Genomic DNA, 24,901 nt, shown 5'->3' on the forward strand with positions numbered 1-24,901 from the left:
AAGCAGAAGGAGCAATGGCTGCAGACTCAGATCTGTATTCCATTCAGAGTGACGGCTCCTTCTAGCTGAATTTCACTTGAAGAGTAACTTTTTCTTACATATAAAATGTATGTAACATGTGCCTTGATTCTTTCATAGGATTGTTTTGGAGAGCAAGTAAAATCATATAAATGAACTAAACTACTAAAAAAAAAAGGCATACATTATTAATACGGTTGTTTTATTATTGTCTAATTAAGGAGTGAGTTTTGCATTTTTCCAGATTTGATATATGCTTTTATTAACAAATGCATTACCACAGTGTGTTAAAGTGTATTCAAAAATGGATGGCCCGCTATTGAAACCACTGTAAAATATTATCCTAAGTTGGATGAAATATCTTATTACAAATAACATACTGGCCTCTTGAATTAAAATAAAAAACACATTCGTGAAAAGGCTGCAGTTGAGGCCAGGCAGACCTCTGACCTCCACCCACTCCCACCACAAATCAGAAAGACTGCAGCGGGGTTCCTAACCTTTTTTCCCTTGGACTCCAATGACTGTTATAGAACTGAACTCCTTCTCAGAATAATTTTTTTTTTTTTAAAGATTTTATTTTTTCCTTTTTCTCCCCAAAGCCCCCCGTAAATAGTTGTTTTGTATATTCTTCGTTGTGGGTCCTTCTAGTTGTGGCCTGTGGGACGCTGCCTCAGCGTGGTCTGATGAGCAGTGCCATGTCCGCGCCCAGGATTCAAACCAACGAAACACTGGGCTGCCTGCAGCGGAGCGCGCAAACTTAACCACTCGGCCACGGGGCCAGCCCCCAGAATAATTTTTAAATGCACAAAATATAGAGGACTTCAAAGAAAGCAAATTATACTCAAATGCAGCTATCAAAATGCATTCAACACCAGTTTATGAAATAGCAACTAACATAAATGCATGGCAGCCATGGAGATGTCCTGCTCAGATCTCCCTTTAGGAAAGAACTTTCCACTCTGTTGCAAGAAGTGCACTTAGCTGACAGGCTCCAAGCTGTCAGCACCCTCAGGATCCTCCTTAGCTTTTGAGCCTAGGCCAGGCTCTTCCTGGGCATCTGCCAGCCAATGACCGAGCGTGACAGGAGTGCTAAGGCCTGGCTATTAGGGCCCAACCTGCTGAAGCTCTATCAGCCATTCTCTGCTCCAGAGCCCCCTCCCAGCTGGGGCGGCTGAAAATTTGTCACATTAGCATCATGGCCTAAGGTTCTCCCTGCCCAGTCCTGCTTTTCCCCACCTTCTACCTCTCACAAGCATTACCCACCCCACGCTCCCTAAAAACACCTCTTGCCTTCCCACATCTCAGCGTCTGCTTCCTGGAGGACCCAACTGACGAAATATGCTTCTTTATTAAAGTATTAAATAATGAGATCTAGCTGCAGATGTAACTACTCTAATTTTGAAGTAGTGATGAGTTTCAATGATATTTTGAGGTATCTGAAATAATTCTAATGTGGTATGAAAGTAGATGGGAAATTTACAAGTAGAACTGGCCTGGGTACTGCTGTGTGTGTTGCCTATATTTATAATCGAAGAAAAAGCTAAATTTCAATTAGAGGTTAATGAAAGTGATGGTGTTATTTTTTCTTATCCAAGTTCACAGACCTCAAGTTAAGAACACTTGGATTAGCATGTGTCTGATTTTGAAGTATTTATTCTTTTAAGTACAGACATGCACTTGGTCAAGTTAGAGCTGTGAAAACCAAGGGTCTCTAACCTGGTGTTCTCCTCAGATGCCAGCAAACGTGTGAAAGGTTGTGTTAAATGCACAGAATATGTTACAAAGTATAAGATCATATGCCCAAATGATTTAACCCCGAGGGACAAAAAATGGCCAACTTACCTAAACACATGAATATATAACTACCTCAAAATCTAATGGGTGAAATTCAAGGCTATAAAATACACTAAAGTTATTATCATAAAGTTTTCTTCTGTTAATAAAGAATTTACTACAGTATTTAATATCAAATTCCTACAGCACATAATCCAGCAAGAAGCCCCCTGCATCTCCTTATGACTCTCCTACCATGACCTCACTCTCTGTGTGCTCCAAGAATGAAATCAAGTGACAATGCTCACCCACAGGATTCTCTTCTAATTCTGGCAAATGGTGCGTATAGAGATGGATGAGGAGGGCAGGGTGGAGTAAGAAGAGGGGAAGTGAAGAGCCAGATTTACAAAGTGTTATTTTAAGATTAAGATAGCACTTTCAGGAGGATGAGCCTCATTTATATTTTCAGGTGAATGATACTGTGCACTACTTCTGAGGGGGAGCCCTGAGTGATAGAGCATAATGCAGACAAGGCAAAGAATAATTGCCTGAAATAGGGAAGCGCACTTTGAGCCCTGAGTCAATGGCGAATGAGGCAGAAGATGGGAAGAAAATGGGAGAGGAACCCTGAGAGAAAAAGGTGTGTGATAACAATGGAATGTAATGGCTTTACAATTTTGTTAAGGAGCGATGGGTACGGGGCACCACTGAAAATTGCTACCAGAATTAAAGTACCAACCAAGGTAGACTTGTAATATGAAAGGAAGACAGCATGCCCCAGTCTACCACTAGTCAAGGGCCTCCAGTTGAACTCAGTGCCCTAATATCATTCCTTTCTCCAATGGAAGAAGCCCAAGAGAAGAGAGAAAAAAGAAAAACAACCTCTGTGTATGGGCACACATCCCCCAATACTCACAAGTTCAAGCCGCCTCCTTTTCTGTTTATAGCATCTGTACAACATACAAGACACATGCCTATTCATAGGGAACTTTAAAATTTCTATCACATCATGCCAAAGATATGCTTATAACCAAGCATGTAAGCGAAGCATTTCGTGGACTTGAAAGTTGCCTGCAGCTCGAGGTTAAATAAACCCACTTTCTTTAGCCCCTCTCTTTAGGTTCTATTTCTCTAAAGCTTTCAGAATAAGTATCTGTTTCTTTAGCAACTCAGAAACACAATATAATCGGTAACAATGAGATACTTTCTAATGGTGAAACAAGACATTCCTGACCTATCTCATAATTTCCTTACGTCTTTAGTTCTTTCGAGATTCAGCCACAGACAAAAACCAAATGATAAATCCCTAGGGAAATATTTAATTCTCCACTGACTTCCTCCCTAATCTTTCCAAATAGTGTTTGTCGAATGTCTTTTCAGAAACCTTTCACATGTTTAAGAGATGTTGCATTCATTTTGGCATCATCTCTTTATTAACATGCATTCCCTAGAAACATATTTCTCTGTTATAAATTACATCGTTCATCTTAATGCAGGCTTGTGAGGTGGTTAAGGATACTTTTATACACTATTGTTCATATAAAGGAATAAATTGTGTTGCAAATACAAAGCGACATCCTGAACACAGCCAAGTCCTTGGAATAATCCATGGCTTATCACTCCCTACCCCAATACTTTGTCCACTGAACTATGATGTCAGAAATCTAAGCTTGATTTGTTTTTAAGTGCATAATCCATTAACCGTTTCCATATGCCATAACTGTTCAGCTGAGAAATTATTTATAAACCAGTTTACTCGCCCTATCTGGCAAATATGATGCACCTGTTATAAAATGTGATTACTTCAGAAAGCTAACGATTGTGGAATCACATTTTCATAATAAATCGGTCTAAGTGAATTAGACTATGCATATACTTTCAGAAAGCACTTTAATCCCTATTAAGTTAACAGTTTGTGAATAATGAAAGTAATTAATATTAATTTTAGTTGATAAATCCAACACTGATAACCTGTTAGTACACTTTAATCCATTTTCCAACAGCATGTAAAAATTAACCAACAGATGCTACCAATCTGGTAAAAAATACGCAGGTCATTAGCATTATTTTGATGATACCAAATGTTCGATATATGAATATTGTGATTAAATTTCGAAGAGATATATAAACAATGTTCTTTTATAACCTTGTTAAGTCTTAACAGAAGCCGAAGACAATAAAATATCACAGTCGTTTCTAAAATCAAAATCAGCATTTGTTGTTCCACTCTTCATTCTTCGGCTTCAACCAAGAACTGGACTGAGCTTCACTGAGACTGTGAAAGCAACATGGGAACAGGGCACACATCTGCCTCTCTCACTACAGTGTCCCCAGTGCTCAACACCAGGCCCAGCATACGAGGGGTACCCAAGAAATGTTGACTTGAATAGTGATGGCCAAATATAGGAGAGAGAAAAAGCAGGAGAAATGAATGAGAGGAAGAGAAAAAAGACGATTGGGAAAAATGCCTACATGTTCTTTTCAGAAGAATTTTAAATATGAAAAGCTAAGATGTATCTCAAAAACTCAGAACTCAGCGAAGCAAGGAAACCAGTGTAAGATTTTTCCCCCCTGAGGAAGATTAGCCCTGAGCTAACTGCTGCCAATCCTCCTCTTTTTGCTGAGGAAGACTGGCCCTGAGGTAACATCCATGCCCATCGTCCTCTACGTTATATGTGGGATGCCTGCCACAGCCTGGCTTGCCAAGTGGTGCCATGTCCGCACCTGGGATCTGAACCGGGAAACCCCGGGCCGCTGAAGTGGAACATGCACACTTAACCACTGCGCCACCAGGCCAGCTCCAAAGTGAGATATTTAATAGCAACATAAGATATAAAAGTGATAGAATTGAATCAGGAAAAAATGTTGATTTCACAGGAAAAGGCTTAGAGAGGAGGTTTCTAGACTCCTTAAGATATGATACCAGGCACTTTCCCATTGAAACAATGTTATAAATATCACAGGGAGGAGATTAGCTTAAAAAACAAAATAACTAAAATCCACTTAAAAAAATATATAAATACACAATAAAGGGCAACATGAGTTAAGAGGAAATGTCCAAGCTCTTAACTGAGTATCTTGCTATGTCTACAAGCAGGTGCAGCAAGGTGGCATTTGGGGGAGTTAGAATTGTTATGCAGGAGAAAACCCTCTTCAGAGATGTGGTAAAGATTAAGCACGGTAACATGAACATGACCCAGTTCAAGGACGGGTACACCACAGGGCTCTCTAGGTATTATTACATCATCTTCCTTTTCCAACTCTTAGAGTATGAGACCTCTAAAACCCAATCATATTAATCTAAAAGTTCCAGAAATCTAAAGCAGTGTCTTCTGTTAAAAAACAAAATAAAAAGCCATACTTAGCAACAAAAAGTATAGAACATGTGAGAGAAAATTTCAAGCCTCTCTTTAAATGACTGGATTCTGTTCCTTTCTTCTTTCTGCTTATTTCCAATACTTTAGAAGAGCAAAGGATTGGCATCTACCATTTTAAATGCCTGGGAGGGAAGATACACCTTTGTAATCAGAGAAATAGCTCTGTTTCTAAGTCCAAAGAGTTACTGCGATAAAAAACAGATATACCATTTCTCTAACAACTCACTATTCTTGGGTAATCTGAATCCTTTGTCCTTCTCTGCCAAGTTGCGATGCAAACCAATGAGGAAAATCAGCCAGTAGCCAATGCCTCTACCTCCCTCTGCTTGCTAGGGAGTGGAGAGCAACTGTATTTCCACCTTGGACTGAACAATAAATACGTGACTAGCTTTCATTTTGAATTCTGTGGAAATTACAAAATTGATTCAAACAGAATAACCTTGGCATCATGGAGACAGGCAAATGTTAACAGCCAGCAGCCAGGCCATGAATAAGGAGAACAAGGAGCAATCTGCCAACTCCACGAGCCCTTAGGCTTGTCTAAGTTTTCCAGACACCTTTCTCTTGTCTTCCTTTCTGATCTTTCCTATAAAATATTTTTGGAAGGCAGCAATGACCGGCCTTTTGCAATAAGATACTCAACTACTAGTAAAGCCAAAAGCACACTTAAGACTCCTCATAATACTTTCCGGGAATTATTCTTTAAAATTCAGACCAAAAAATAGTGACCTTCACAGCATGTCTTCTGTTGGCATTGCCCAGGGTTACAACCCTGGGCTTCCACATCTTTTCTATGCACTGTGGAAATATCCACTGTCACAGAAAAGAGAAGTAGCATTTGAGCTGAGACAAAAGAAGTCATAGCCCTGTACCAGCCCCTAATTCAAATGAAAGAGAGACTCTGGGTAGAGAGGACAGCATGAGCAAAAGGCAGAGGGATGGATGTATGAAATATTCAGAAAATGATCATTTCCTTACCTTAACCTTTATAACTAGTATTAGAGTGAGCAAATACATTGGTTTTTTTCAACCTTGAATCTGAAGGCTAAAGTTAGATGACTTAAGAATTTTTTAAAGGTCCAATTATTTCATTTAGGGCTAACACTACAGCTAAATTAAAGACATGCTAACAAGTTTCCCTTTTGAGCCTCATTAATTAAGAAAGTAATCAGAGTAAAGAGGGAAAAAAGAGAGAGTGTAGCTGGATGGCAGTATTACTTAAATAGCGTTAGGTGCCACCATTTACACCTATTAGGAAAGCAAAGGGAAAACTAATCAATTCCAGATTATGAAATCTGAAATTCTGAAGCATTTTACATGTAAATACACATTTTAACTGCCATATATTTTCCTTGATTGCCTGAGGAGTGCACTAATCTTATTCAAAGAAAATTTTGATTCTCCATAATCAAAAGGTAAAATTAAGATCTGCTTACTTCACAAGTTTTGCTAGGATAAGCTTGCTGAGAAAATTCCCCCTGTCTTCAAAGATCAAAATACATCATTTTTACTATTTTGGTCGAGACCAACAGTGCTCAAAAACTTCTGCCAAAGGTTTTCGATTTACCACAAATTCTAGAAAGTTACCTTGATTTACAATTACCTTTTAGAGTTTCTAACTTGGAATTACTTTTTAGAAAGTGTTGCTAATTTACAATCATACTTTAGAAAGTATTTCAAAGGAATGTAAATGAGTTTTTAGTATCTACCAACATCCCTTGGTTACTGTGATGATCAAGTTAAATCAGATATAAAGCATCTAGCATGATGTGTAGTACATAGTAGGCATTTTAAGTGATCAATTCTCCCCTCTCTTTATCAAGCCTTCCCACCTCCATCCAGCACAACCTCCCCCTCTCCAGCTCTCTCTGTGCTCAATGAGCCCAGGGACATAAGCAGCATAAGTCTATGGTGAAGAGTGTTCTTTTTTGAAAATTAAAGATAATCACTGATCCAAGTGGCTTGTACTACAAGACCTAAAATGTAAGCATTACATACTACTAAAAAATTAACTTAACAGTATATAGCTATCAGCCCCGAAACAAAAGTGGTGTAGGCTCACAAGACTGGATGAAATAAATTCAATTTTCAGACAAGAGTAATACCTAAACATAAATGTTTAAAAAAAAAAATCACACTGAATAGGTAAAAGTTATCACAAAATTTGGGAAATGAATTCCATTGCTTCAATGAAAAGATCATATAACTTACTCAAACACTCGTATTTCAAGCTAAATTTCAAGATTCTTTATAAATTTGATATTCTATTCCATGTGACTCTACTAATATATTAAATGGTATTAAAATCCTGACTAGAGGAAGGCTCATATTTTGCTTTTGTTTTTCTATTTCTCATTAACTAAAAGGAATTCTCATGCTAAAATTCTCTCTGAAAATATCCTCCTTCGTGAAGGGTTAATTTAGCACATGTTCAACAAAGGTATTATATAGAAAACTTAAAGTTTTGTATTAATTATTTGCATTTTAAAATTGCTTATTTGATTCTCTAAATAACAAAATTTGCTTTTTAAGCCTTTCATTAGAGCATTTATTTACACCCATTAATAAAGTAAAAATATCATGGATATTTCTCTTAAAATAATACTTTCTAGAAGTTAATATATAAAAAGTGGCAGTGTTATAACACTAAAGTTAACAAATAACCAAGATGTTAAACTTACCTTTTTGTTGGCAACAAAATGTATTCTCCAGTTTACAAAGCAAATCAATATTTTCATACTTATTTTCATTTGCTTTTATCCAGAAGCAGTTTTCTGTCATTTCATGAGGTCTGATCTGCAATCAGAGACGACTGATTCATAAATAGTTGGCTGTTTCATCTGTCCCAACCCAACCGCTCCGTGGAGACCCAGCCTCCCATAGCTGTCTGCAGACGTTTAGGAAGCAGTCCCTGCAAGACTTTCCCCAAAGTGTGTTCAGTGAAATACAAATTCTGCAGAAAGTTAAGGTTTTATTAGGGGAAAAAAAAGATTCCACTATTAAGTAGTTGGGGATTTGAAGCCGAATGAAATGACGTTTATTTCTTCTCAGAGTCTTTAGGAACACTCCTGTGCACTATGACTCTCCAAGTGCAGGATACATGACACAGCACTTCCAAGGTTATGTGACCACGAAACCATCTTCCTGCAGGATTCAGAATTCCTGTGTCCCGACTAAATATCAGCTTCTGACAACTAGTAATACTTTTCCCAATGGCTACCAACATAGAAAATTTGGTAAGAACACTAACTTTTTTGTACTTTTGAGAAACATTTCATAAATATAGGACTTAATCATGATAATGTTGAATTATCAATTACAAATCAAATTCCATTGTAACTACCAGAGTCGACTGCCATCAAATTGATAAACCAGAAAGCTTTGGCTGAGAGCAAAGGGCTCTGTCTCAACACTTTTATTAAAAAAAAAAAAAAGAAAGCCAGTTTGTTTAGTGTCACTTTGATTAGGGTTCTCACTGGAAATTATATATAAGTAAATACAAAATTAAATTTTAATCTAGGTAACAGTATGTTTTCCTCCATTTATTTCTGTTTTACCTTTAACCAATTCAATCTTCTCATGTTGGCTTCAGGTTTAAATTCCTTCTTTGGCTTTAACCCAAATGGCAGGGCTGGTGGAGGAGGAGAGTTTCGTCCACTGAGAAATCCCAGGGGAGGTGGTGGAGGCACAGGACCCCCAAATGGCATCGGCATTCCTGGGAGTGGAGGAGGGGGTGGGGGAGGGGGTGGAGGTGGCGCTCCTCCACAAAAGGGCAGTGGGGGAGCAGGAGGAAGTGCTGGGTGGCTGGTTCCATTTTCTTTTGACAGGGGCAAAGAGGTATTTGTACCAGCTGGTAAAGCACCAAACTAGAGGGGAAAAAAATAAGGAACATAACTAAGAACATTCTACAAAACATGTAAAAAGTACACTTTCCTCAAAAGTAAGTTATTTTAAACAAAAAATAATTGAATATCATTAATTTCATGTGGTTTAACCTAAGAACAAAATTCCAAAGTCTTTTCCAAATTTAAGAATACAATTATAGCTTTTGTTTTCATAAAAGTGTAATTTCCAGAAATATTATTCCCCATTTTGAGAAAGTTATGGCCATCCAGGTGGAGATGTCTAGGAAGGAAATGGCTATATGCATCTAAAAGATTTGAAAGTCAGCAGTTTCTAGGTGAAAGTTGAAATCACAAGAATAGATAAGTTCACCCAGAGTATGTAGCATGAGGAAAGGTCTATGTACAGAATTCTATGGAACATTAGCATTTAAATGAGAAGTAAAAAAAAAAAAACAAAATTAAAAATAACATACAGAAAAAAAGACAAATAATATTGCCACATCATGCCTTTGCCCCTGAGAAAAAAAATCTAAAATTCTTAGTAGGACCTACAAGGGCCCATCATAATCTGTTCCCTGTGTACTGGTCTTTCAAGTGAATTTCATACACAATTCTGTATATATGCCAACCTTCTACTGTTTTCAGGGCCTTTGGACATGCTATTCACTCTGTCTGGAACATTCTCTTCACCTGGCCATCTCCTACTGGTCCTTTCAGTCCCAGCTAATATGTCCCATCCTCAGGAAAGTCTTATCTAACCACTCATTTTTACAGTGATAGCACCCTATACTTCTCCTTGATAGCTCTGGTCAAAAGTGCTAAGTAATTATTTAAGAAATCATTAGCACTTACCTCTTTGACAGATTACAAACTCCATGAGGGAAGTGACTATGTCTGTATAATTCACTACTCTTTCCCCAGCATCCAAAGTTGAGAGCGGCAAATAACAGTTATTGACTAAATATGTGGAGCATAAATGAATTAAAGACAAGAAAAGGCAAGCACAGGGTCATGAATCACAAGTGAAGAGAGTGACCCAGAAAAAGGCTATTCTACAACATCGAATGTCACAGAGAAGCAAAGTAAAATCGGGTGAGAAAAAGAGCCAAATGTGGCCACTGGTCCTTTCGTCCTTATGTTTCCATGGCTTGATAAGAATTTAATGGATGCATTTTGATTATCATAAAGATGATCTAGGTTGATCAATAATTTTTTGTGATATGATTATTTTCCCAAAATTACTATCTTCAATTCTGAGTCATATATATATATATATATATATATATATATATATATATTTATATATGAACAAACATATAAACTATCTTGCAAATGGTGGGCATTTAGTAAATGTTAATGTCATTTTAAAAGTTTTATAGCACAATTATGGCAAACAGATCATGTATAAAAGCCTTAAATCAACATCTGAGACCTACACAAAGAAAAAGTGTTATAAAAGAAGTTGAAATAGTAAGTGAAAGAACATGCCTTATCAAAAACATTAACTATAACGAAGGATCAGTTTAGTGTTTCACTGGGATGCTGTGATCATGCATAGTACTGTCCTTTCAATGTTAAGGATGTATGTATATTGTACTCACACTAAATATACATTTTATATTTAACTATTAATGGTTGAATTTCTGCTCTAGACTAGGTTCATTTGATAGACTATGTGAATATATCATTCATGAGGCCAGACATCATGACTATCTTGCTCACCATTATATGCCCAGCGCTTAAAAATGCTAGGTTATTAAGTGACTAAAGGAATGGAAACATAAATAGAACATATTTTATTCATAACCTTCATAATCAGCAGAGCTTTGATCAAAGGCAACTATCTTAAGACAAATGCAGAGATTTCACAAGAAACACACTAATCCAAAGAAGAATTTGCCAGTTGTTCTTCAAAATGAATATGGTGGCCAATATCGTCTCTAATTCCAAGCTTGCTTATGAAAGCCATAAACACAGGTCACCATTTTTCCCAAATTAAAGCAGGAGGCTCCTTGTTTTACCCTCAGTTTCAAAACATAAATTTATTCCCATTTTATATAAAAGCATATGCAGCAATAATATAGCCAAAGACAGTAAATATGTTTTTTTTTAATAAACTAGAATTTCCTAGTAAATTTACAAGTAATCCTTCACCTGGGAAAAATTAAAAAGAAAAGAAAGTCTTTAAATTTATATTAGACCAGACCAGGAAAAACTTCTCATAAATATTTCAGCCATTGTCTATAACTCAATTTGAATAATACAACAGAATCAAATGTTTCTTTTAATATGAAAGACAAGGAGCCTCATGGGAAAGATGAAAAATTTCAATAAGTTGTTGTACTCTCTTCTTGCACACTAAAGAAAGATCATTGAGAATAATTTTCGTGTAGATAGGAGCTTTTCATTTTTTTTTTCTAAAATTGAACACTAACAGATAGCTATAGAGTATCTTCAGATAAACTCTGTAACAAAACTATCCACTAAGTATTTTAAAGAAAAAAAATTGCCAGTAATACAGAAAATAGTATACTAACATAAGAAATAGTATACCTGAGACTATTTCAATATAACCATAAATTAGGATGAAAGGAAAATAGCAAAACTATACATATCACTCATCCTATATGTAAATGTATATAAAGAAATTTAGCTCTGAATATTCTCCCTTCTTACTTTCATCCCTTTAAAACATGCAGATGATGTATTTCTTGCTATCTAAATGTTTTATGTGTAGAGGGTGTATGTGAGCTATCTGCTTCATAATCCAGATTCGCTCTCTTTTTTGTCATGTTTTAAATCTGTTTACTTTCGGAAATTGAAAAATTATCAGAAAATGTTCTCATTCAGCTAGAGGTTATCTTTCACTGCAAGGTACCCATAGGCTGAAGGTTTTGCAAAATAAATAGCTTGAGCAATAATTTCCTGTAGTGGGATAAAGATCAGTGATGAATGACAAATCTAAGAGGAAAAGACTTTCTTACCCTTTATGCTTAATTACTTAGGAAACATGTGACATTAGGAATAAAACCCAAATGAAACACAAGGCAGCAGATTACTTAGTAAAAGTCTAGACATTCTTAAAAATGCACATAAAAAAGTGGCAAAATAATTTCTAAAACATAAACAGAGCAGAATAGAAATACATATAAGCAATATTATAAAAACACACAAGTGAAATTGAAGTCTAAAAATCTGATGCTATGAAGATATGACATGAACTTTGCTCCCCTGATGAGCTTTCAATACCTAAATTCACTCTGGATAGATGGTATTTTACCTGTGATTTAAAAGCTTGTAACTCTGCTTGAAGCTCATTAATCTCTGCCTCTTTTTTCTGCAATTGAGCCTGAGTTTCTTGGTGGTCAGTAAACTCTTTTTCAAACTGAAAAGAAGAAAACAAGAGAGAGAAAGAAAGATGGGCATGAATAGCACTATTCTTCATAGAATAATATGACTCTAATGATCTGTCAGTAGAAGATAAACTTTTTTGAAAGGAGTGGTAGATTTTTGCTAAGTCACACACAGCCTTTCTCTAGGTCCCCCCAGGTCCTGACACAATCATTCATTTGTAAGGGAGCAGACAAAGCCAGAGATGGAGTCTGTGACCTCCTCTCAGCAGAGCAAACTGGCCCACAGTTATCACAACCCTGGCATTTTTCCTAAAAGTCTCTAAATATCATTGTGACTTTGTGTAAAATAATAGACAGCAAAGCATTGTAGTGAATTCCCTGGCTCCTACCTACAAAATCTTACACCTGAAACTTATCTGAAGTTGATCAACATGACTTAAAAGAAGTCCATTTTAATATTCTTTGTTTATTAATAAATAACCCATTTTTTAAATGTATCACTTTTCTTACAATGTCTTCAGATTTAAGGACCCTAATGTAGGCTCTAAACTTCAACAACAATTTAAGAGAATAAAGTTGGTCTTATTTATCATTAACCTCCCAAAGATTAATCATTGGGAGGTAAATGATAAATTAATCTTTCAAAGTCCCTCATGTCATACCTTGTGGGAGGAGGCAAACAGTAAAATTTGGTGAATCCAATGAATTTTCTAATTTATACAGCCACTTATCACAAGTCCCATTTTGTGTATTCAAACAGCTTCACCTTCCCACTATCATGACTGAAAACCTCCCCTAACAGAAGTGAACTTAAAGACGGTATTGTCTCATAATAAGAACAAGTGTTTGATTCTCTCTTAAAAAATGGAAAAAGGGGCTGGCCCCATGGCCGAGTGGTTAAGTTTGAGCACTCCACTGCAGGCGGCCCAGTGTTTTGTTGGTTCGAATCCTGGGCACCGACATGGCACTGCTCATCAAGACATGCTGAGGCAGCGTCCCACATGTCACAACTAGAAGGACCCACAAGAAGAATATACAACTATGTACCAGGGGGCTTTGGGGAGAAAAAGGAAAAATATAAAATCTTTAAAAAAAAAAAAATGGAAAAAAAGAATCATTAAAAAAATGCAACTACTTCACAAAGGCAGCCTTGAGATTTTAAAATACAATCAAATCTCAATTAGGAAAATAACAATACAGAAACTCAACAGTCCCCAGAGGGCTGTTATATGTGAATCTTATTTTTGCTCTTAACACAAAGAGGTAGTTACTAGGCCCCCATCATACAGCTAGTAAGTAAGAGATGTGACTTGATTGTGCAAATCTTACGCTTCAGACACCTGCAGGAAATTCAAAATGGATTTATATAGCATGCCTCCTCCTTGGATATCTCACCTTGTCGCCTCATACCGATCCATCAGGGCTCACATTAACTATCACTTCCTTGGGCCAGTCTTCTCTGGCCACCCAAGATTAGAGGAAGAATCCTTCCTAAAAGCTTACATAATACACAGGGTTTTTTTTTTTTTTTTACCATAGCAATTATCACACTGTAATATGAAAATTTCAAACTGTAGTATCACACACCTCAGTAACACTGACTACCCTAGAAGTTCATTAACAGTGAGAACATTTTCTATGTTATTCATCAACTTTCCAAACCTTTACATTTATAATTAAGCTCAATATTTATTGGATGAAGAGATGAGCCAACTCCTGTCAAATCTTCCTTTTTATATTGAATAACTGCCAATATCAGATATTAAAGTTCCCCAATCTCCCAGCATCAAAAATGTTTGACAGGTCATTTTCTCTATTCTTTTTTTGACTGCTCAGTCAATGTTTACTGCTGCTTAGCAAGAAATAAAAAACTAAATTCTTATGAGAGTAAGGATGAAGAAGTATTCCACAATATCAATAGGTGCACTATCCTATCTCAAAGGCCTTAGAGTAAGATTCAGAAGAAGGATTATTTAGGTGAACAAAGTTGAAACTACGAAAACAACCAGCATCATATCTAGTACACGCTAAGAGAATTTATTAAATTACCCTGGCCATACTGCAAGTATCTGTATTACTTACCAAAGAGATAAACGTCTACATCCTCCCCTATAAAAGGGTCAGATGAAATATAAACTTTGCTTTAGCATTTTCACAGTATCTATAGTCAAATCACAGTAGCCTTGGGGATAAAATGAATCCCCATTAAAAATGTACTTTATAAAAACTGATATGATAGGCTTCTTCTCCAAAAAGAGTTACTAGAGCAATATTACGCTTACAAAATTACAAGCAAAAATGTCAAGAAACACGGTTAAGGTTGAGGCTCTGCTTAATTTCATTCCCTGGGGTAAATGTACTAGTGCATTTGTACAAGAAGGTTGATAATTCAATATTTTCTATGTACTTTCTGACATTTCTGGTCTTCATTTTTCAAATTTATGCACCAAAATAAAGAATGTGTCTAGCAACTATGATAGCTTCCTGCCTAAAGCAAAGTATTTACATGTGTCCTTATAAAGCTATCAGAAAGAAGTTCTTGCTGATATAAACAAAATGGTATGGCAACGGAAATCTTTTATGGAGTAAACAGTATTTTCTGAACATACAAAAGATATATAACTTCTGACTAAAAGGAGACAACTAACCTTGAACAAGGTCTTTCTTCTACTTACATTCAAAGCTTACAATTTTAAAACAATGTGTTGAGAAAGTTATCACCTTTAACACCACTCATATAAACTATATACCTAAAAATGATTACAAAGGCAAATTTCTACTCTCTGGGACACATCCAAATCAAGTACTTGAAAGCTTGCTACTACTTCCCCATGAAGAGTACAAGTGCTTACTGAGCTTAGAATACAAAGTTGGCAGGGCGAGGGTTCACCCTACAACACAAATATCTATCAGCTGTAACACTTATGACACTTAATTTAAATGATCCATTAATTTGTTTCGCCACTAAACTAAGTACTCCAGGGCAATGACGGTATCATCGTCATAGCTGCAATCCTAGCCTGCAGCCAAAGGCCTGGATAGAATAACTTCTCACTGAGTGTTTGGTCAACTTTAAGACTTCTTAGGACATTTACGAAGTTTTCAGAAGTTACTGCTAATGTATGAGTGTCCACCATTTGCGGTTATGTTTTATCTTAAAAGTTTATAAAATTGTACAATTCTCTCAAGATTCATGTAGGGCCTGATACAACAAAAATGTAGACTGTTTGGCGTGGTTCCCAACACAGAATAAATGTTCATTAGTGTATGATCACTGAAGTGGTGTTTGTAGTAATTATTATTTCTTAGATGTGATAAAAAAGCCCTAAGAATTCAAATCAGAGTGACCACCTAAAATGAAGAATCCAACAATAACAACAAAAAAAGAGAAAAAGTCTAGCGGGTACATGCTAAGCAGAGATAAAAACATAAAACAGGGCCTTAAAGAAAAATGGGGGAAGGACTGGATAGTCAGCAATACTACTAGGCTGAAACAAATGAAACTGGTGATAGCTGATACTTGTGACCTATGAAAATGACAGTTCTATATGGTTCAACTTGATCTCACGAAACAACTTTAACCAAAACAAAAAGCAACTTTTCTCTTAAAATGTTTAGACATATTTTCAATCTGAAAGCCTAAATTATAGATTTCTTGAGAAACACTCCAATCTTAAAATTTTGACTCTATGCATTTTGTTCTATCATTTATTCCTTCACTCATCAAAACAATATTTTTTCAGTTCTTAGGCCCAGAATTGTCCTAGGTGCAGGGATAATGAAGAAAGCAAACAAAAATCCCTCATAAAGTTTACTCTAGAGGGAGAAATGGACAATACATTCACATATACACACATAAACACACACACCATATAACATGTGAGATGGTGACAAATACGACAGAACAAGAAAAGCAGCATGGGGAGGGTCAGAGTTGGAAGTGGGGAGTTAAAATTTTTAAATATAATGGTCTAGAAAGTCTTCTTTGGAGGATGGCATTTGTGCAAATACCTGAAGGAGGTAAAGAAGAAAATGGGACGACAGGCAAAGCCCCTGAAGCAGAAACACACCTGCAGTGGTTCCCCACATAAGTCTGGCAAAGCTACTTACTTTCTTGAAAAGATCTGATGCTTTCTCTTCAAACTCTTCTAGTTTCGCTTGATCTATGCAAATATCTAAAATTGCAATGAAAGGAATTTTTTTTTATTCCAGTACTTCTTAAAATTATTATGACTTTAAAAGTTTAGAAAGAAAATCGTAGAATCAGAAATAGTACCAGTAATAAAATAAGCAAAAAGGAGAAACATAATATAATATTGGAATGGAGAAGGATTTTCTAAGCATGATACTAAGACCATAAAATATAAAGGGAAAGACAAACCCAACTACAATTTTAAATTTGTGTTAGGCAAAAGGAGGAGAGAGTTCAATTTAATATAGAATACTCAAAGGTTTCTATCATTAATTCATAAATATTTTGATGGAAGAAGAGAAGATGATCTCCAACACAAGCTAGGAAAATGGGCAATACTAATGAACAGAAAATTAGGAATAACAAATCTAAAAATTGCTAAAACATATGAACGGGTATTTGATTTTCTCTAATAATATGAAAATATAAAGTAGACATAGCAAAGATTAAATGATCCGTAATGCGGAAGTGTTGAAGATGGCACGGAGAAATTGACTCGCCTACACAATAGTGGAAGTATAATTAAGAAACTTTGCTGCTGAGAAGCTAGGCAACGTGTGCTAAAATTTAAAATATGCATTTTCTTTCACCCAGCAATTCTATTTCCAGGACTTTGCCTTTAAGCAAGAACATTCATTAAAATAATGTTTATGTTAGCAGAAAATTGGAAATAAATGCTCATCAATAATAGATTAATAAGCTACAATGTATATCCACATGATGGGATACTATGCAGAAGTGATTCACATGGACTTCTTGTGGTGTATTTTATCCATTCTTTTTTTAATGAAAGTAATACCAGAACATGGTTCAAAAAAACATATTCTAGAAGGGCTTATAATGAAAAGTAGCAGTCAACCAAATCACTGCATTACAAACTCAATCCCACCCCTAAATGTGACCTCTTAGAGCTCTTTCTGATTATTCTGTTAGCTCCTTAACTCTAAATAAAATATGTACACCATTATTCCTTGATTTATCTATTTAAGATATTATAGATAACTTCCTACTTTATAAAAGATCAAAGTCCTGTTCCTTCTCTAATCCCAATTTTTTGATAATTTTACTTTCTAAATTTGCTAGCTCTGTAGCACCAAATAATACTTAAACCTCTGATTCCTCTCACACAGACAGCATCTCAATTCCCACTATAATATATCAAGTTATCTATGCCCAAGGTTTCCAACATCTGTCTCTGCTACTGCCCAACCTCGCATCTTCTCTCAGCTATCCATGTAAATACTGTGGCAATCTCTGCTGTATTTAAGTCTTCTGCACTGTGTCTATAAGTTTATTCTAAACATTTAAAACCAAGAGATAAAATGAATTTATCACAACTATGTAAATATGTTTCTCTTATACAGCCAAGCAGTATTCAAGGATTATATTTTCCTCTCAAGAGTTCAATGTTAAAACTTCTCATCTACTAGAGAAAAAAGCATCCCTAATGTCCAAGTGGAGTAAGTTTCCTTTTCAGATACTATTCAAGAGCATTCCACATCTTAGTTTGCTGGATATTTGAACCACGCTTTTCTTAATTTCTGTGACCCTACCACCTCCAGGAATTTCTAATTGCTTCTCTCCCATAGAGAGAAACAAGCATTTTCTTTACCAGTGTGTCACAAATATTATTCAGTTCCTTACTCATTCTATACATTTCCTACTTCTTCATGGACTCAGATATGATACGAAGAAAAAATGGTAATCTTTTTTGATGTTACATCAAAATTTGATATATGGTAGCTTCTTAAACATTAGTAACAATGTGGAAGTACATATCACATCAATGAATATTTTGTATTCTGTTACTTTAAAATCCATAAATCTTTTACCCATGCAGAATTTGTAACATCAGGCACTGTTCATTTGGAAAAGAGTGATTTGCAGTCATGTAGATCCTCCAAATGTTGACACATCTCATTATATAGTATCAAAATAATCATATAGGTTAATATCACCACTGATCTCATCAGAAAAAAAATTTAGTATTGGGAAGTTGACAGTAGCAGATACAAGTTTTCCAAACTTCCAATTTTTACTTGAAAGCTCAAATTTTATCATTGATAACAAATTCTATCAGTTGTTCCCATTGATTATAGCCACACACTGGCTGACGTCAAACTGCCAAACACTCAAGTCTGAGTAGCCACAGTTTGTATGACAATCATTCTTTTGAAGTAAAAAAAAAAATCAGCCAGTTCACCTCACAACTCAATTCTCATTGTACTTTGGAACGGAGCAGAAATTCTTCATGCACACATCTAATTTTGTCACAGAGAATATTAAACCAATGTGTATATGCAAGGGTATATTTTTAATAAAATTAATATTTTTAGCTCTTTATCAGAATTAATATTTTTTAGTTCTTTAGTCACAGAGGTTATTAAAACAATGCGCATATGCAAGGGCAGATTTTTACTAAAATAAATATCTTTTAGTTCTTATGATTTATTCTTAAGTAAAAGTGGCAGTTTCTGTGGTTTTGTTTTAATGGGAGTAAAGAACACAGGGCTACTAAGAGTTTGGTGGCACAGCCCTGATTCTTAACAAAGTGCCAGCAATTTTACCACCCTCGTTTTTGATCACCAGTGCAAACATCTATATAATAAGAAAGGCAAATAATGTCTAAGTATTAATATAGAAATAGTTTTGACTATTAGGATCCTCTGAAACAGTATCAAGGACCCTCAGAATTCTACAGGCCACACTGTAAGAACCAATACTCTAGAGCAAACCCATGGAGTAAAGGACAGTAAGATACTTGCAGTTAAATAATAGAGACATACTCACCAACAAATTGACTTAAGTCTAAATCCAGTCTTTTTCGATAGGTGAAGTCTGGATCCATCCCATCTCTATGCAATACAATCTGAGAGACACACTCATCAATTAATTTGAAGTACTGTTGTCTAAAACCAAAGAAAAGAATAAAGTGTAACTTTCTGCCAAATCAAAATACTTTTTTGTTAAGCATGATTTCAAGTTCAATAATTTACTATTATATAGTTTCAACAGTCAATATAACAGATTTGACATGGGAGTGAGAGTAAATACAATCTATCACTTTTCTTTGAATGATTTTAAGACAATAGCTTTTATAACTTTTAGCAAATACAGTGTGCTTTAAAGATGATTTTATTATAAAAGTCAGAACCTTGACTTAATTGGTAGGCAGTAAAAGAGAGAATATTAAGATGAAGTGATATGTGCTTAAAAGTAGTCCTTGGTAGAGATCATCAAGCTACCTGTGTATTATACTGAAATAGGTACCATTAATTCATTTTATTAATACAAACCAAAAAGAAATCTTTTCTAAAAAATTCTTTGGAAGGTTCTTAAAACCATACAGTATACTATTTTCAGTATGTTTGTGGAAGCAAATTAAAAACTGATACTATAAACTATATAAAATATCAAATGACTATTTCTTACTCAAAAAAAAAACACCTAGAGAAATTTAGTATAATAACAATGTTTGTCCAAAAATTAAAGTTTAACTAAAATCTCTAAACAGGGTTCATGTTGTCACCATAGTTAATTTCAGTCCACCTACGTTTGTAATAAGCTAAACAACATCCCTTAAACTCAAGCTAACAAATGTGAAAAATATCCAGAGGATTTTATATACAAAAGCAAACTAAAGTGATGGAGAGGGTGGGTCCTCATGAGGTACTAAAGTGATGGAGAGGGTGGGCACTATTCTAATGAGATTCAGTTTTCCATTCCCAACACCCCTCTAGGGTTGATTTCTTCCTTCAATGACATTTGCACGGTTCTCCTCTCCAAACCCTCCTCACCACGTATGTGATGGTGCCTCTAGCCACTTGCGCTTTCCTTTCCTATAAACTACTGCCTATAACCTTCCTATCTTACACCTAATAAACCATCCATTACACTGAATAAAATTCACTATAGCTTACCATTAGCAAAGACAACTAACGCTCAGCTTCCTCAATTTTCTCTACTTCCTTCAAAGAAATAATCTCCCATTCCCTAATATTTGACCCATAATAACCAGATGTACACTTAAGGTGCATAAATTCAGCATGCATTTATATCTATCACATCTGAAAATTGAGACAATACACTCCATTCCTTTTTTACTCTTATTTAGTGTTATCCTAATGTTGTTTTAAGACATGTTTTCAACATAAGATATTATGTCACTTTTTTAAAAGTCATTATTTCACTAAATGTTTTCTCAAGTCCAGAATTCCTAGTTAAAGAGCTCATTCATAATGTTGCTCAAATTTCGTGCAAAAACTCTTTTGGCGAGGCAATACTAGCAAAGAATAATGTACTTCTGTATTGCAGAAATGTAAATTCAGAAAATAATCTCTATGAGCAATATTGGTTAGTCAGTGAATATGTCAGAGGATTATGTGAATAACCTAATTAAGAGACGAGCATAAATTATCATTAATTCATTGATAAAACATCATTTTTGTTGGAGAATATTTCAAGTCATCTTTACTTTGTCTGTAGTATTTTTACCAAATACCAGAAATTATCTCCCATGCACATTCAGCTGGCATGACATTTTGCACATGGTAAACCACTAATTATTTGTTACAGTATTGAATTTGATCTTCTACTCCACCTCCGATTATCTTGCTGCATTTGATTTTTCTTAACTGCCAGGGCTGCCTTTGACATATAGTCTCTGATCACATTCCATTTCAGTAAAATTTCCTTTTGTTCCAAAACTGAAAGTGAGTAAAGAGTCTAATTTTCCTATCCACTAATTCTTTTAAATGAGAATATTTTTGTGTTCTGTAATAAAAGTCTACCTATAAAAAACTTATGTTTATTCATATCAATATTACTTTAAAATAGCCATGAAACACAAAACGTTCAGATAATCTAAAATTTCTGAAAAGGTAAAATCCAGGTTCATTTCCATAGTGAAAACAAAAAATGAACACAAAACCAAAAGAAAAAGATTCATAGACCTGTACACCAAAAAAAGTGAATTTTACTATACGTAAATAAAAACTTAAATAAGTAAAAAAAATTTTAAATGTATTTCAAAAATACTCCATAATTGACCATAATTCTTACTCAACCTTGTAATAAAAATATAGTTTCTTTATAAGAATAAATAACGAAAACAACTATGAGAATTTTGGAACACGGGGAAAAACAGATGGAATCGTCTTGACTACAGCAGTCATAAGGAAAACACTGTCTTCATACCCATATTTGGAACAAAGACCAAGGGCCTGAGGTTTAAAGAGCCAAAGAAAAAAGCAATATAAACAAGCAGCAAATTAAAAAGCTGATACTCAAAAGATGATCAAAATAGCTAACTTCTATGCCTTATTAATGTCACTTTGGTAATGCTACAATTTAATATTTCTTTGAAACTCTTGATTCCACTAAAGTGATGGGATTGTCTGAGCATGCCCCAGGACAGCTGTGCCTTGTCATCTGTTTTGATGTTAGACACAATCACATGTCCTCTTGTAGGACAGATGAAGAGTTTAGGGTCATAAGTAAGATATAACCCTCCTGGAGCACTACGGACACATTCAAATCTTCAAAAGCAAACAACAGTCTTGAATTCTTGGAAACTAAAACAGCATCAAACAACCAGAGGTAGACAGGACCAACCACACAGAGATCAAGAAAAGGATGGGGTTACGTGAGCGTGAATGGATGGTTCAGTTTCATTTTTAAGTAAATCTGGAGGAGAATTACAGTATTACAATTAGCAGGGTACCTACAATATTTAAAATAGTATTTAATTAATCTATTAGTACTTCTATCTAGCACTTATAAAAATAAATATTTAAAGTGATTTTTAATAAAATATTAGAAAGAAGCAACTAAAGCATCAAAACAGGTTACTAAACTCATATTTCAGAATACCAATGGGATTCTCCAATTTTACAAAGGGAGGAGATTATGATAAGTACAGATTATCCATCTTAAGAATTTAAAGTTTTAACATTTTTGATTCGTTCCCTTCTAGTTAGGTACATCAGAAAGACTAAATTATATTCTCTGATGTCACCCAGAAGACACAGCCTGAATGAGACATGTCTAGCAAATCCTTCTAATTGAAATTAGAATAAGAAAAGACTTACTACCCACGGTATTTGAGAATGCAATTTCAGGAAAGCTAAACTGGTGACAACAAAAATGGTTTGTTTTTTTTTTAAAGATTTTTTTTTCCCCTTTTTCTCCCCAAAGCCTCCCAGTACATAGTTGTATGTTCTTCGTTGTGGGTCCTTCTAGTTGTGGCATGTGGGACGCTGCCTCAGTATGGTTTGATGAGCAGTGCCATGTCCGTGCCCAGGATTTGAACCAACGAAACACTGGGCCGCCTGCAGCGGAGCGCACGAACTTAACCACTTGGCCACAGGGCCAGCCCCCAAAAATGGTTTTATATTAAAAAATCTCAGCTTCCCTCATAAAACGGTAATAAAAGCAGAAAGAGGATATTGAGAACATTTATTGAGCATAAACCATGTGCCAGTTTGAACCATGTTACCATATTTCTTCTTCATAACAACCCAGCTAGTTAAGGTGTTGATATCCATATATAGCTACACAGAGGTAAGGTACAGACAGGATCAACAATTTGTTAAGCTCAAGATGGCTAGGATATAATCAAATTTGAAAAGTCACTTGTTTAGCTTTTATAATACATTAGCAGCATTAATTGCAACTATATTTTCTAGGCACTTTCTAGCTACTTAAACACCAACCATAAGTAATGCTTAGTGCCCTTCTCATAACTTATAAAACAAACTTACACAACATTATTCCTACTGTCTAAGAACTAACCAGAAAATATTATCCATCACAGGATAAATAGTCATTCACTGCCAGTTTGCATCTTTATTCAGATGAAAAGTCATAACCAAGAATCCACTGGAGCTTAAAAAGTGACAGTAATATCATTTTACCATCATCGATCTAAATATATGCCCAGAGGAAACAACACATCCCATGAATCAATATTATGACTGAAATGAAAATCTTAAAATTACTTGCTTGCCCAAATCAAACATCAGGTGTATTTCACAATTAATAGAATTTTATTAGTGAAAGAAAACAATAGAAAATAGCTTCCTCTTACCTTATAAAATAATCATTTCGAATCAGCAAAAGATGCTGAAGAATAGAAATAAAGTATCCCTCTGCTCTGGTTTCCTTAACTGTGTTCCACACCATGTTGTAAACATCATATGCTTCAGTAAATTGATTAAGGATTTATTGACCTTCTACACCAAACAGTTGCGATAACATGACAGAGAATCTGCTCTGAAAGCTTCAGATTACTGTCTGTCTTACCCTAAAATAGGCATCATGTATACTCAACATACGATAAAACACAGGTAGTTAGGATTGAGAGTAGGAGAAAAACTGTGTGCAAATGATGATTTGACCTAACACCATCCGGCCTCTCCTCTACAACCAATTCCAACCAATCTGCCTCTCTTGAGCCCAGATGCTGCTGACGGCAAAGGTGGTAGGCAGCTGGTTGTGAATACTGGGACCTAGGGGTGTCCTGATCAAGACAGCTGGAGCCAGGCATCATATACCATGGAGAAGCCCTGTTGGATGGGAACCTGGCAGATCTCTGGAAAAGCACAGACATCTGCAGATCCACAGTGTTAACAGAGGCTCACGTGAGTATGCACCCAAGGTGCAGGAATGTGCTAACCAGCCGGCTGAGGCTACCCTATTCCTAATGCTAGAAAGCACTGGGGGGAGGGGAGTGCCAAACATAAAAATAGAAAAGAATAGGTTGTACACATACACATAAGTGTCTAACAGAATCCATTTTTAGGTTGTAACAATCATTTACACATATGTGTTTTCATAAAAACACACACACTAAACTAATAAAATAAGAAAGCGTTATACAAACATCCTTCTGATTCATAAGTGTTTGATTTCATACTGTTTACATATGAATGGCTTCAGAAGTTAAATATTTTGGGGGATGGTAGGTGGTTGGTTGGAGTTTAGCAGTAATTTAACATATTGACTAAACTTCAGAACAAGAGGATATTCAAGTTCAGCTCTAATATCTTCAAGGCGATGGGAGAATTCAATCAAATCTTCTTCCTTATGCTCATCAAAGACTTTAAGTTGGATATCCAGGCCATCATTCTTAATACGTTTCAAATTCTAGAGATATTAAATAGAAATTATGAACAGTTTTGTTTTTAATAATGCAAAAAAATAATGAAAAGCAGAAATCAACCAACCATTCAACTTGATTTATAGCATTCAAACATTTGAAGTGTTAAATAATACTCAAATCTATATTTCAAAAATAGATTTTTATACTCAAGCCTTTTTTCCCCACAGATAAATTATTCT

The 24,901-nt window shown here is 35.3% G+C and overlaps 1 protein-coding gene across 3 annotated transcripts in view; it reads right to left on the bottom strand.

Annotated features, from left to right (window-relative positions):
* Positions 1–24,901, bottom strand: part of DIAPH3 (diaphanous related formin 3) — a 484,563-nt gene that overhangs the window by 286,824 nt on the left and 172,838 nt on the right. For all 3 annotated transcript variants that reach the window (XM_070578871.1, XM_070578869.1, XM_070578872.1), the window contains 7 exons: positions 24,588–24,706; positions 23,649–23,765; positions 19,352–19,470; positions 16,480–16,544; positions 12,297–12,401; positions 8,729–9,037; positions 7,853–7,967 (listed from right to left, as the gene is read on the bottom strand). In XM_070578871.1, the coding sequence (XP_070434972.1) occupies positions 7,853–7,967; positions 8,729–9,037; positions 12,297–12,401; positions 16,480–16,544; positions 19,352–19,470; positions 23,649–23,765; positions 24,588–24,706 (949 nt within the window). The remainder of the gene's footprint in view (positions 1–7,852; positions 7,968–8,728; positions 9,038–12,296; positions 12,402–16,479; positions 16,545–19,351; positions 19,471–23,648; positions 23,766–24,587; positions 24,707–24,901) is intronic.

The sequence above is a fragment of the Equus przewalskii genome, chromosome 16 (assembly GCF_037783145.1).
Source record: "Equus przewalskii isolate Varuska chromosome 16, EquPr2, whole genome shotgun sequence".
In the NCBI taxonomy this organism is placed as follows: domain Eukaryota; kingdom Metazoa; phylum Chordata; class Mammalia; order Perissodactyla; family Equidae; genus Equus; species Equus przewalskii.